This window comes from Agelaius phoeniceus, chromosome 2 (genome assembly GCF_051311805.1).
Source record: "Agelaius phoeniceus isolate bAgePho1 chromosome 2, bAgePho1.hap1, whole genome shotgun sequence".
NCBI classification, from domain to species: domain Eukaryota; kingdom Metazoa; phylum Chordata; class Aves; order Passeriformes; family Icteridae; genus Agelaius; species Agelaius phoeniceus.
In genome coordinates, this window is record NC_135266.1 from 94,321,339 (window position 1) to 94,334,907 (window position 13,569).

Consider the following 13,569-nt stretch of genomic DNA (forward strand, 5'->3'; position numbering starts at 1 on the left):
TGTCACAGACCTCTTTCCACAAAGGACTGCACCCTGACCCTCCTTCACCAGTTTCTTTCCTCACACACTTGCAGTGCCTACAACATCCCCCACAGCTCTGTTGTGCTATGTAGGTGAAGTGGGAAGGGTTCAGCCTGTGTGAAACCTAAATCTGTTGTGCAATTCTCTGTGGTAGTAAGAGCAAACCAGGTTCCAGTCCAAAGATTTAAGCAATGACACATTGCTGCTTTTCTGTGTATGAACAGAACTTCTGCTTCCTAGGGTTTTCTCACTGCAGAGCAGTGAGAGGGACTGCAGGCACATTGTATATGGTGTTGATGTCTTGCAGTTTCCTTTGGATATATTTGAACGTTCATGGCCTTTTCTCTGCTTCAGTCAACTGTGCTTGATTTACACAGTGGCATAGAAAGAGCTGTCCAGTACAGAGCCCTTACCTGAGTCACTAAATCATAGATGGCTTGGGTTTGAAGAGACCTTAATGGTCATCTACTTCCAACCCCACTGCCATGGCCAGGGATACCTTCCACTAGAACAGGTTGCTCAAAGCCCCACCCAACTTAGTCTTGAATGCTTCCAGGGATGGGGCATCCACAGCCTCTCTGGGCTACCTGTCCAGTGCCTTTCTGCCCTCACAGTAAAGAATTTCTACCTAATATCCAATCTAACCCTACTATCTTTCAGTTTAAAGCCATTCCCCATGTCCAATCGCTACATACCCTCGCTAAAAGTCCTTCTTCAGCTTTCTTGTAGTCCAGCTCAGAAGAATGTGAAAGCAGAAAGAGCTATCCAGAGGTTTTCTGTGGCCTCTGTAAACATCTGCATGATGGCTCTCAGCATTCTTTTACAGACTTTATGTTTACCAAAATACTTAAATTTCACTTCAGCTACACTTGTGGCTCCCTTGTCCTTACTTGTGTGGAATTAGTGCAGATGCATTTGTGTGATGGTTCACAGTGAGCAGTCAAGAGCCTCATATTAGGGGCGGGATTCAATGGGCAAATATTTTTGCACAGATATCCCTGCTGCTTTTTGAACCTTGACCATTGCTTACAAATATCTCAGTCTTTAAGCCATGGAATAGAGGCTGGAAGTTTCAGATGGTGTGAACAATGCATTCTCAGTGCCATCAGAGGTACATTGTGAACAAGGCATCGGCTTTTCATGAAGTGTTCGTCAAACACTTACCAGCAGTGGACAGATTTGCTTCAGAAGGTTTCAAACAACAGAATGTGATCTGTATGGGATACATTGCTTGTGGCTAGGAGTTTGATCAGTGTGGCCTCGCAGTGCCTGAGTTTTATTGTCGATTGAACAATGGCAATAAGACTGGCAATTTGTAATTACAGCACATTCAGCTAATGCAGATATTTCCCAGGGGAATATTCTTGTGCATCCATGTTTGTCTGAGGTCAGAGGAAGAAACTTTTCAAAAAACTTACTATAGTATGTGTTTTGTTATGTCCTTTAGTAAAGGAAAGGAAAGGTCTAGAATTAATTCATAATTCTTGAGAGCCAAATCTATCTGAAGCCCTGTAGCCCTTTCTCAATAACTAAAAATTCCCTTTCTGCTCACTGAGTACATAACAGATTTTCCTGTATGGTCTTCATGTGCCTTCTGGCTCTGGAGGATGGGCTCAGCTCGAGATGGGACAGAGACAGGACATATCAGTTCTCTCTATGGCCTTGTATCCTCTTGCATGGTTGCTTGGTGTGTACAAGCACAGTCAGTACTTTAACAAATTCCAGTTACATCACAGACCTAAAGCACAGCACTTTCTTGGCATGTCTCTTTAGACTGGGGCCTCTTGCTGCTGACCATGCAAGTGCTTTTGGGTGTTGGAAAGCTTTCACAGATGAGTGGAGGTGTTCCATTGAACATTGAGCTTGTGATAGAGGAAAATGGAGTTAAGGTATCTGCTTGGCTCTTTCTATCATGTGATGCAGGTACACATGGGCAGAGAGAAGCTGTAAGAACATGAGCTTCCTGCTGGCTTTGGTTCTTGCATTCTCCTCTGCAGAAAATGTTTCTTGAATAGGGACCTCAGTCTGAACGCTGCTTTCACTTCATATTGTGTTCTAATAATATCACATAAGAGACATGAAATGGCTTTGATCACAGGGAGTAAATGCCACCAAATATTCTTCTTCCCGCAGCCTTTTCCTTGCTGCATTAAAAATTCATGGGTAATAGCAGATTCTTCTTTTCAGGACTTAGCTAAATCAGCAGATGGTGAGAGTGGGCAGGAATACCGGGGCATGTTGATGGACAGAACAGGGGTGTCCTGAATGAGCTGGGTGCAGGAGAAATTTGCACTTAATTTGCTTATGCTGTGTCTGTCTGAAGCCATCCAGATTCACTGTCTGTTCCTTCCTTTGATGAGCAATGAACTTACTGGAAAATTGTTGTAGTTAAGTTAAATTGACACGAATCTGAAGGTGTGCCTTAATTTCTGTGTTTGCTTTGTTCTTTGTGTTGCACTCATCCTCCAGCCAAAAGCAGTTTACAGGGAATGAGAGTGAGAGGCAGACTTCAGGAAATGAAATCATAGCCCCATAGAAATCAGTGGCAGAAGTCCACTTGATTATATCCCCCTGATTCATCCAAGGGGGTACTACTTGTCAAGGTTGCCTTTGACATCTCAGACACTGATAGACAAAAATTAGACATCCTTCTTCCACAGAATCCTCACCACGTCAGTAGGTAACCCCTTACATTTGGCACTAAGGTTTTACCACCCCAAGCCTCTAGAAAGTTTTCCTGCCAGCTCCTTTGTGCTGTACTCTCAACAGCTCTGGTAAACCATTTTTACCATTCTTTCTCAAAACTGTATCTGAAAGTGGTTGTCTTACCAAAAGCTCAGAAGCAGATATTTGAGTGACTTGGAGTACTCCATTTCACAAATTCAGGCCTCACCTTGATTCCCACTGACACCTGGATGATCTCTTGCAGACTGAAAGAATAAGGTGAAAAAGGTGAAAAGGTGATATGGACAATGATTTTGGGTAAAAAATAGATTTTTCCTGGAGGACACTTGAGGTAGCCTCACGCACACATGCGATAGGTGTGGTATTTGGAGTTCATCTTCCAGTCCATTCCTCTCTCAGAGGGCAAGTAATGAAGCATGAAAGTGCCCTATTCAGAGCTCCATCTCTTCATCAAAGGTTTTCTTTGGGCCTTTTCTTATTATCTTGCTCCAGTCTGATCCAACTTCAGTGATTTTTTTTTCACATCACTTGCCTTTGTTCAGCCAGCTGCTACAGTGCTCTGACCAACCTGCTCTTTGTCCTTCCCTGATCTCTACCTGCTGCAAGAAGCTAGCAGGCTCATTACATTATTTTAAAAAGTACTGGCGTGTTGTATAAATTGAGAAAGTAATAAAGTGTCACTGAAGGCCAAGACTGTGCACAACCCCCAGGGGTTTCACAGGAAGCAATGCTTCCGTTCCTGTGTGGGTTGGGGGCTCTTTGTTCCACAAAACCCTGCCACCTGCTGGATCTAACAGGTTGCTGGAGCTGAGTAAATTGCGTGTGTGTGTGTGCGTGTTTGAAAGTGAGCATTTGCTGGCACTTCAGGGCCTGAACCAGGGCAAGTTCCCACACAGAACACCGGCTTATTCTCACTCTTGCCTGGAAGGCTTTTATAAATGGACTCCCCAGACCTCTGTTTTAGGGAGCTGTTTCAGGATGTGTGCATCCCTCATCCAGCCCAGCCTTAGCAGAGTCATAAGCAGTGGTTCAGGGAAGAATTTCTGTCCCTTGAAAGGTATTGCTTTATCTGAGAGGTGTTGCTTCATCTGAGTGGTTTGCAAGTTTGTCCACACTTGGGCTTGTTTTGCCTCATCCACATTGATTTAAACATGAGTTGGGATGAAATGGAGTCAGGGTGGTTCTGAGATGAGGAGGTGCTGCTCCTGCAAGAGGCGAAGCCCCCACAGGCCATACAGCTGCATGGCCACTGCTTCTGAGCACAGAACTGAAGGTTCCTCTGCCTTGTCTGACACAAGGAGCTGCTGGAATCACCTCCAGCAAAATGCCTTCTCTCTCTGAGAAGTTACCTCATTTCTGCACCTCTTGGTGGGCAGGTCCTCTGATGTTCCACCCCTACTCCTACTTCCCCCTTTTCCATGCTTAGATTTGGACCAAAAATGGCCACTCCTGGCCCTACTTCTTTGCTATCTGGCCCATATCAATGACAGTGATATTAATCCTGCATCTGCCAGCTCTCTTAGAGGCTGCTGAAAGCACCCTATTTTCCTCTCTTGTCACCAGGTGTTTGGCATTTGTGGCAAAGTATTGAACTAGGAACAAAAGTGGTACAATGTAAGACTCAAACAGGTACAGCATAATATTTCAAGGAGATAGTATTTAACAATAGACGACCATTTAAGCAGACAAAAGCATGATTCAATTCAGTGGCTGGATGATAAAGGAAATAACGTTTGTGTTTAAAACAAAAAGAAAAATTCTTAACCTGGTGTGGTAATTAATCATTGAACCCAAGAAGGGGGTGAGTTTCTATGCTTGAGGCAGACAGCTGGATAGGATGATCTGAGAAGTCCCTTCCAGCTTTAAAATGTACAAAAATTACATGGCCTGACAGAAATGGGGCATGGGAGCAACATAGGAAAGGAAGAGAAACTTGAAAATGTCAAGGTGAGAAGTTTAAAAGAGGGTAGTGGAAAGATGAGAAGAAAAGCTGAAATATTAAAAAGTTTATGTTGAAAAATTAGGCATGCACTAATTCCAAATGCTGATACAGAGACATCCCTGACCTGTAGCCTGTAAGGATGGTATTAACAGAGCCTGTGTGTGTGGGACAGCTCTCCTGGCTTTTCATATTGAAGATCTGGACATAAAAATGGGTTTTTCTCATTTTCAGACCGGATCACAGTGAAATGAATGGAAGTGTTGTCAGAAGCTTGAAAGCAGGTCATAGTTTCAAAGGAAACTTTTTCCAAATTTTTGCACACAAATTTCTCTTGGATGTGAGGCTTTCTGACACTGCCTTGTGTCCTGATAGCGCACAAAACTTGAGAATTTGTCTTGTCTTGTGCAGGCCTCAGTTTAAGTTTCATTAAAGTGATGCTGGAGCTGTTGTAATGGACAAGAAAATGCATGGCACAACAGCCTGCTGCACTCTGTTCTTCACAATAAAACTAATTCTCTGGTAATGATGGATGTGTAGAATGTATCATTTCAGCAAGACTTTGGAGCTCTCCTCAGAATCATTGCTGTCAGAGTGATTATGCTCATCCATTAGCATTGTGTTGAGAACTCCATGCCAGAGCAGGTCATGGAATATGCATCAGGGCTCCTCAGGATGGGTTTGACCACCTCTTAGCTGTATGGAATTCCTGTCTGCAGCCATCCACATCCCTTGCAACTGCCAGGCAGCTGTTTTGGGGCCTGTTAAGGAGTAGGTTGGAAATAGGTCAGGCCTGGCATGTTCTGTAGCATGAGTCTTGCAGGGGCTTTGTGTGGAGTAGTGTCAGATCATGTCAGATCACCCTGCAGCCTTCAGGGCTTCGCTCTCTGTGTGTAGGATTGGAAGCTTGTGTGAGGATCTCTGCAATGGAGCTGTAAACTTTGACGTGCCCTGAGAGACAGGACAATTTAATATGGTTAAATTAGGCATCTGCTGTGAGTGCCCTCAAGACAAGATTACTTCTCTGAGGGCAGAGGGAGTCTGGGGAAATTAACTTTTTATGCCTCTGTGACTGCTTCATTAAGTAATTCACCCAAATTCACTGAGGAATTTGGCCTGTCCTCCTAGAACTTCCCAACCTTTGGGTCATCTCTCTGCTTCTGTGTTGGGAGGGACTAATAACCACTGTAGTCACTTGGGAAGTCAATCCTAATCACTTTTGCTGAGAACAATAAGTATTCATTGGCACGGGAGGAAAGTTTTTGGGAGATACTAGGAGTAAGCAGATAGAGCTACTGCCTTCCTATGTGGAAGTGACTTATTTAAGGACCTGCAGGGTTATACTCTGGCTCTGCCTGACTCACCAAGTGTTATATGACACTGGTGAAGCAACAATTACTGCCAAATATAAAGAGATTTTGAAGCTGTCCTCAGTGGGAGGTATGGACTTCTTGTCTAGATTTGCATGCCTAACTCCTATAGTCACATTTTAAAAAGACAGGCAGACATACTACCTTGTTCCCACGAGGAATGTCAGAACTGGGATTGGCTAGATCCCCTGCTGCTGAAGCCATGAGCCAGCCTTTCTTGGGGGGACGGGTTCCACAGTTTCCCACAGGGACTGCTGTCTGGGCTGGGGGATGGCAGGCAGCTTGGCTACCTGCCACACAGCAGCACTGGCTGAGCAGCCTGGCCCCTAGTGGTTTCAAAATTATTTGACACCCTCTGTCAAGAAGCAGCTGCAGAGTTCAGTTGTGAGGTGTTGGTAAGGAAGTCAGTAATGGTATGTGATCTTCCAGAGGAAAGGCAGTGCGATGCTTTTGACACTACTGATGGCTTTTATTCTTGTATTGTTGCATTTATGTAAGTCTGGAAGGGCATTTTTTGTTTTAAGCAAAAAAAAGAAGCACTCTATCTTGACCCTCTCAAGCAGGAAGGTTCCTTCTACAAATAAGTCTGTAGTTCTACAAGCACTTGCTGTGATAGCAACCAGTAATTAAGGCTACAAACCATCTGCAGTACTAATTCTTTAATTCTGCTTTGTCATACTGATTAAAAAAAGACATCTTTAGGCTACTGTTATCCTCCTGTCCAGCCTTCAGATGTGGTCTTTAAGTAAAGGTGAAACTTTCTGAAAAGCCTGAGCATAAAATCTCTTCATCCAGTCAAACAAGTGTTTTGTTTTTTTGTTTTTTTTTCAAAGGTGATAACACAGTTCTCTGTCCATGCAGCACAGAAGAAGATGAACTCCACAACTTGCTTTTAGCTGGTGTAGATCAGCATAGCTCTTCTGACAATGGTGGTGAGATGTCAGCTTACAGCAATTGAGAACCTGGCCCTTGGCCTCTACATTGTCCACACCAAGGAGATCAATTGTGAAACCAGATCAATTGCATGGTAGCAAGGTTACAAATTGGTGAAAATCAGCTCTTGCTCTTGTACAGGAGGGAGTTCTGTTCCAGCTCAGTGACTGTGCTTAGAGAGAGGTGTTGTGCATGCATGTTATCATCCACAGTTATGGCCTAGCTGAGTGCTCTCGGTGCAGTAAATTCTTCTACCTAATGAGGTTCTTACTTCAGAGGAAGCTTGGCCTTGTTGCATTACATGTATGATTGTTAGCCTTGGCTCTAAACTGGCTCTTCTTTTCAGCATCAAAAGCCAGTTTAATTTTTAGACTTGCAAAATATTCATAGAAACCATATATATTTATATTTTTCTCAAACTGCAGAGTTTTTCCCTATAATAAGTGCTTTGTAAGTTTGATTTCCCATCTCTCTTTTAGCCCTGTTTTTCCTCCTTTTCTTCTACTCCTATGGCTCCCTGTATCCCAGGGACTAAAGGAGAATGGAACATAACTGCTTAATTGCAGTGGGATGCTGCCCTTGCACATCAGAGCAGAAATGTGTGCATGTAGGAGCTGCAGATATGGGAATGAAGAGAGGACAGAGGGATCACGGCTGTCCTTCCACGGTCCCTTAATCTTCCTCACCATGTTGTGAAACCCCTTTGGCTCTTCCTCGTTCCTCTCCATAACTCCTCTGCCAATGAGACAAAATTGCATTTTCTCTTCATGGCTGAGAAGCTTTGAGCAGGCTCTGCTGCATTGTGCAGCAGTGTATCTTGACTAAACGCGTTATAGCTCACAAAACATCATACGTTTTCACTCACTGTTGCAGATATCCCAAATAAAGTCCCTATGTGCCTGGACTCTGCTGGCAGAGCCATTGCAGAGTCCCCTTAAAACTCTTGTGTCAGTCATGTGGTCTGGAGACTTGTGTGAGCAGTGTGCTTGTCTTGGTATTTTTCAGAAATGCCTTTTCCCTGATTCCAGCAATATTTGGGATCAAGTCACTAGCTTTGGTGTGGCTGGTAGGCAATGAAAGTCAAGTGAGAACAGTTCCATTTTGTGTAGCTGTTTGTGGTGTGAGCTGACGAGCCTTGCTTTCGTCCTAGAGGGCAGCCATCCACATCATACAGATGGTTGTTGCAGTTGGCATTGACTGAAGTGCATGGATTGCTCTTTGTATTTAGCCACCTCAAATGCAAAAAAAACCCCACTCCTATTTGTGGACAGAGTCCATGCTTTCAGTGTCTCTTGGCTCTCCATGAAAAACAGATGGCACTTTAGTCTTTCACAATGTCAGTCTCTGAGTATCTGAAAAACTGAGCTGCCACACAGGGAGGCAGAGGTGACCTGAGTACCCATCCTACGGCAGCGCAGCATGGCTTATCTCAACATATCTCCAGCCCGTCCAGGACCAGTGTCGAGGTTCTCTCCTTTAACTAGCCTAGGTGTCCATGCTGTGATGTCTCCAGCTCATTCCCCTCAAAGACAGGGAAAGTAGGGATAGCCAGGCTGCCCCAGCTCATGCACTTGTTTTCCTTCCAACTTGGTACGCAAACAAATCCAGCATCCATAGCGTGGAAACACAGATACGGTCCTGAACCTGCCATCCAAACATTTATATCATGTCTCTGGTTGTGCCTTACAGTCTTTGCTCATCTAAGTGTGTTGCTCTGGGCCCTGTTCCCTTTAAACAGGGTTTACGTGTTTTGCATTGGAGGGGAGTGATGTGGTACCTGCAGGGCTGGGCTCATGCTGCTCTGTCTATTCCTGAACTGCATAGCAACAAAATCTTCAGTGACTGACTCTTCAGAGTCAGTCTTCCTCATCCTGCCAGTCCTGCACCTACCAGAAGTACTGAAAAATGGCATTAAAAGGCTGCAATATGGATTTGTGGTGTCCATGCTCTGATTGTTTACCTAAATTTTTCCTCAAGTTTTCAGAAGGTAGGAAAGTTAGGAGCCAGACCTGCTGTTTCGTTATCTGCTTCCAGCAGGGGGAGATGGGACCAGAGAGTTATTTCTTCTGGGAGCACAAATAAAAATAACATTATTTATTTTCCTCATGAGGCACTCTCCTAGGATTTGTGTGATTCCTGCTTGTTTGGCCTTTTACACTTATGCAAGCCCTTCCTTTTGCTTCTGTACACTTCAAAAAACAAATAAGACCTATCCACATTACATTTTGTTTTTGTTTTATTTTTCACAAGGTTCACAAGACCCTAAAGAGAATTTCTTCCTCATCTCTCTGATTATTATTATTATTATTATTATTATTATTATTATTATTATTAAGTTATGCTACAGTAGTTCTAATGAGTTCTAATAAATGTGTAAGAAGATTAAATCATCCCCTGTACTGCTGGATCAGCAAAGAGGGGCCTCTGAGCCCTCTGTGATATACCTCTCTTGGTAGGGGGGCATGGCCACATGCAGTCCCACCTTGAATCAGGATCTTAGTGGCGCCTGGAGACAGGATTTCTTTCTTCTCCCCCCCTGAAACCCCTCTGTCATTCTCTGTATAAAACATATTGGTGCCACTTTCTATGAACTATATTTAACTAAGCATTAAATTTAGATTTAACTGGATAGTTATTGCCTCCTAAGTAAATACTCTGAGATAAGGAAATATTTAGTGAGCTCTAGCAGTTGGGTGGCAGATGCTTCTTGCATTGCATAATAGTTAATCTTCGACAAATATGTTTTCCATACTCCACGGGCATTTAATTAACATACAATAGCTCTTATTAAATGTAGATGAAACATATTTGGGAGACCCTTGTAAAAAGGATCCATGCAACACTGGCTTGCAAGAGAGGTGCATTTCTTTCATTGCTAACTTCATATGGGACCAGGCCTTGTAGCTGTACTCAAAGTCTGTCACGGGGAGTGCAGAGGTTTCCCCTTGGTGATGCCCCTCTTCAGGCATGCCAGCAGCCTGATGTGTCCCTGCGCCTTGCACTCTCCATCCTAGAGAGATGGTTACTAGTCAGCAATCAGGTATCAGCAGCATTGTCTTCTCCAGAGGATTATCCTTGTGAGGTGGTATTTCTCTCTGCAATAGCTTGGGTACATCTAGTGTATGGATTAACCCCTTTAGCTCCTCATTCCTCTCCCCCTCTGGTGCTATCTGTGCCAAGTCTACTGCAGAGGAAAGGTCTGACTTGCCTCACTCCTTGGCTTGAATACAAAGCAGTCATCTCTTCTTGCTGCTGCATGCGTGGCACTGGAGCAGCAGTGTCATGACCTTAGTCCCTAATTTGTGGGCCTTTAACACTTGCAGGGATTGTTTAAGTACTCAGACAGTGCGGCCTTTCCATACCAAGGCTGCAGGGGCCAGTTTCTAGGAGTTCAGAAAGCAACTGGATGTGCTCCTGGAAGAAGAGAATCATTCAAGTGCCATTAACTACAAAGGCAGTGCCACTGGCTGGGGACATGCCTTAGCCATAAATCACTAGAAATAGATAAGTGCCCTGGGGCAGTACCACTGCATGCTTGCCTTGTGCTTGAGTCCTTCACCAGGCATTGGCTTTAGGCTGCTTAGAGACAGGAGGAAGGGTTAGAGGGTCCTTTGATCTGGTCCCACACGGCCATTTCTGTGACATTCCTTATGTCACTTCAGTTTGAGCGCACTGTGTCCCACAGGGCTGCAGGAGCAGAGGTGAAGCAGGCTACGTACAAGACCTGCTTTTTTCCCTTCCTGCACATGTACCAGCACTGTAACCACACAGGACAGCAACTCTCAGCCGAGTAACCCCATGGCTTTTCTTGCACCTGATTCTCCCTCTTAGACCTTCCCTTCCCTCTTTGCTTGCCGCCCCAGCCCCGCCGTGCTTTGGTCGCAGAAGGGTTACATGAGCGAAGCATCCCTAGGAGCAGTTCTGATCCCTCCCGCAGGCAGAGATCGGGCTGGTGGAATGGCAGGCAGGCATCAGCAATAAAACATTCGGCTTATTCCTTTCCATTAATTTAATCTGGCTTCTCTTTGCGGTGGGCTGCGGGCTGCGGGAGCGTTCCCGGGTGGGCAGCGCTGCTGCCGGCGGGGCTCAGCTGCGGGCTCTGGCAGCGGCAGCACAGGCCGAGCATTCACACCGCGGGCAGCTCAATGCCGGCATTGTCTCCGCTCCGTCGCTCCGAGGCTGGGAAAGGGGGTGGGGGGCGGGAAGGGCTGAGTGAAGAGAGGTGGGAGGGAGGGATGTACAACTGGTTATCTGGCGAGAGTAAAGTCTGAGAGAGGAAGAAGCATGGTCTGAGGCTGCAGAGGCAGTTGCCAAGGATGCTGCCTTGCTAATCAGCTAGCGTGTGGCTTTAGGCCGCTAAGCCAAGTTGTTTGCACTTTTGGCCACAGACCCTTTCCTCACTATTTCATCTTGAGAATATTTGCCGTACCTTCCTCAGTCCTCTCTGCCCTACTCCCTGTGCCTCCTTCCCTCTCAGCAGCTCCCGGCTGCTCCTACCTTCTCTCTGCTCCCCGCTCCACTTCCCCGCTCCCCTTCTCCTTTCTCCAGCCCCCTCTTCCTCTTCTATCCCCTTCCCTCTCTTCCATCCCCTTCCCTCTCTTCCTCTCCTTCCTCCCCTCTCCTTCGGGGCTCACCCCCTTTGCCTTGCAGCCCTCATGCCTTTCCAAGCCCTCTCTCCCCGCTGCAGTGCCCCCTCCCCTCCCCGGCCGCCGTTCCGTGTCCCCCCGGGTATCCCCGGTCCCCGGTGCGGGGCCCTGGGCGGCTGCGCCCCGGGAGAGGGATGGGGAGCGCGGCCCGCGGCTCCTTCCGTGCCCGCCGCCGCCGCCGTGGTGCCGAGCTGCCGTCTCACGAGTAAGGCTCCCTCCTCCCTCTCTCCCTCTCTCCTCCTCCTCCTCCTCCTCCCTCCCTCGCTCCGCCTGGGAAAGTGGGTTAGGAGGGAGCGCGGGGCTGGAGGCTGCACAGCCACAGGACTATCCCCTCCCGCATCCCGGTGGCACAGGATTCCTCTTGTTCCTTTTCTTTTTTTTTTTTTTTCTCACCACTCTTCATCACTCTAAACGGGTCGATTTAATTGTTATTATTCCGTAGTTATTTTGCTACCTGACTTTTTTCGTCTTGCTTCTTTTTTCCCCCTTTTTTTATTTGAAGGATCTGCTAAGACTTTTTTTTTTTTTTTTTTTTTTGGAAAGCCTTAAAAAAAAAAAAAAAAGGCAAGGAAGGGAAAGAAGCCAGCAAGAGACTGAAAAGAGCAAGACAAAGTGGCAGCTGAGAAGGACTGTGAAATCACCTCCCCTTTTTTGGACTGTCGATCAGAGCGAGAGTTGTACATTATTATTATTGTTTTTCTTTCTGCGTCTATCTGTCCACATACGCAGGCAGAGAAAGAGACAAGTACTGACAGTGAAACTCGACGAGACCAGCCATGGTAGCAAGGGCTCAGCCTGATCGGAAACAATTACCGCTGGTCCTACTGAGATTGCTTTGCCTTCTCCCTACAGGGCTGCCAGTCCGCAGCGTGGATTTTACCCGAGGTACCGATAACATCACCGTGAGGCAAGGGGACACAGCCATCCTCAGGTAGGGCATTTTGCCAACTTTTCCTCTCCTGTGTGTGCATCTATATTGCCATGTATGCAACGTGTACGTGTGACGTGGTCCAGATTTGTGGGTATAAGTCTCTGTGAGATTGTGTGTTATTTTACCTCTCAAACTGCAGTAGCAGCAGCTGCTACAAACAGGCTCTGCATGTGTGTTTGTGCTTTAATATGAAAAAATTGCAAAGCTTTTGAACACTTCTTGCCCCACTATCCTCTGTGTAGTGCCCTGGATCGAAAGAATTTCAGTGGGGAAAGATAGTTTGTGTCAGCCAGCTCTTGGGAGCGTACACTTTCCACCAGCCCTGCAGTATCAATAGAGGAATCGAAAAGGGATCCAGCTGTGCTTGCCAGATGTTACATTGATCTTCCCGTGCTTCTTTTTGTACATATGCAAAAACTTTATCCCTGGTGCTGCCAGAACTCTCAGGCAAGTTCTTTTGGGAAACCCTTGTCCTTTAATTTTATTTATTTATTTTTCTGCCCTGCGGGGAGGGAAGATGGATACAATAGTTGAACAGGCTGGTGAAAAAATGGTGTAGCAGCTCTGACTGCTACAATTTACGGAGATTGTATCTTTGTGTGTTGGGGTTTTTTGCATGGCTAAATAAATGGGTGTATGCTGTGCCTGTGTGTCTGGTTGTGATGAGGATGTCTTTGCACACGAAACCTTGCTTACTGGCAGTATTGAGTGTTGTATTTCTGATTTCATTGTGCAGGTTTTCCAAAGGTACTTCTGGCACTACTTGGGCTTTCTGTTAGGAGCGTCCCAAATAGCTGAACTGCAGTAGTCTTTTTCCTGTAGGTCTTTTTTTTTTAATTCTACACCTTGCTCAACTTACCTGCAGTAACTCCCCTACTGAAGGAAAATTCTGTGTGTGTGAATGTGCACACTGTGTGTTATGGCTGTAAAACTACTGGGTGTAATTTAAAATAAGTCTGTGATCTGTGTGAGGAGCTGATAGTGCACAAACCCTGAAGCATCAAGGGAGCAATCCCCTAGTAAAGCTAACAGCAGCAGCAAAGT

General features: G+C 45.8%; 1 protein-coding gene across 4 annotated transcripts in view; it reads left to right on the top strand.

The window, feature by feature from the left end:
• The window catches only part of LSAMP (limbic system associated membrane protein), a 990,108-nt gene that overhangs the window by 673,147 nt on the left and 303,392 nt on the right, over positions 1-13,569 (top strand). The window contains exons 1-2 of one of the 4 annotated variants that reach the window (XM_077174290.1): positions 11,589-11,799; positions 12,447-12,525. In XM_077174290.1, coding sequence (XP_077030405.1) covers positions 11,604-11,799; positions 12,447-12,525 — 275 coding nt within the window. In that variant the 5' untranslated portion in view covers positions 11,589-11,603. Of the gene's footprint in view, positions 1-11,588; positions 11,800-11,862; positions 12,526-13,569 lie in introns of those variants that run through there. The other 3 variants (XM_077174291.1, XM_054653635.2, XM_054653643.2) reach the window with 3 other exon arrangements.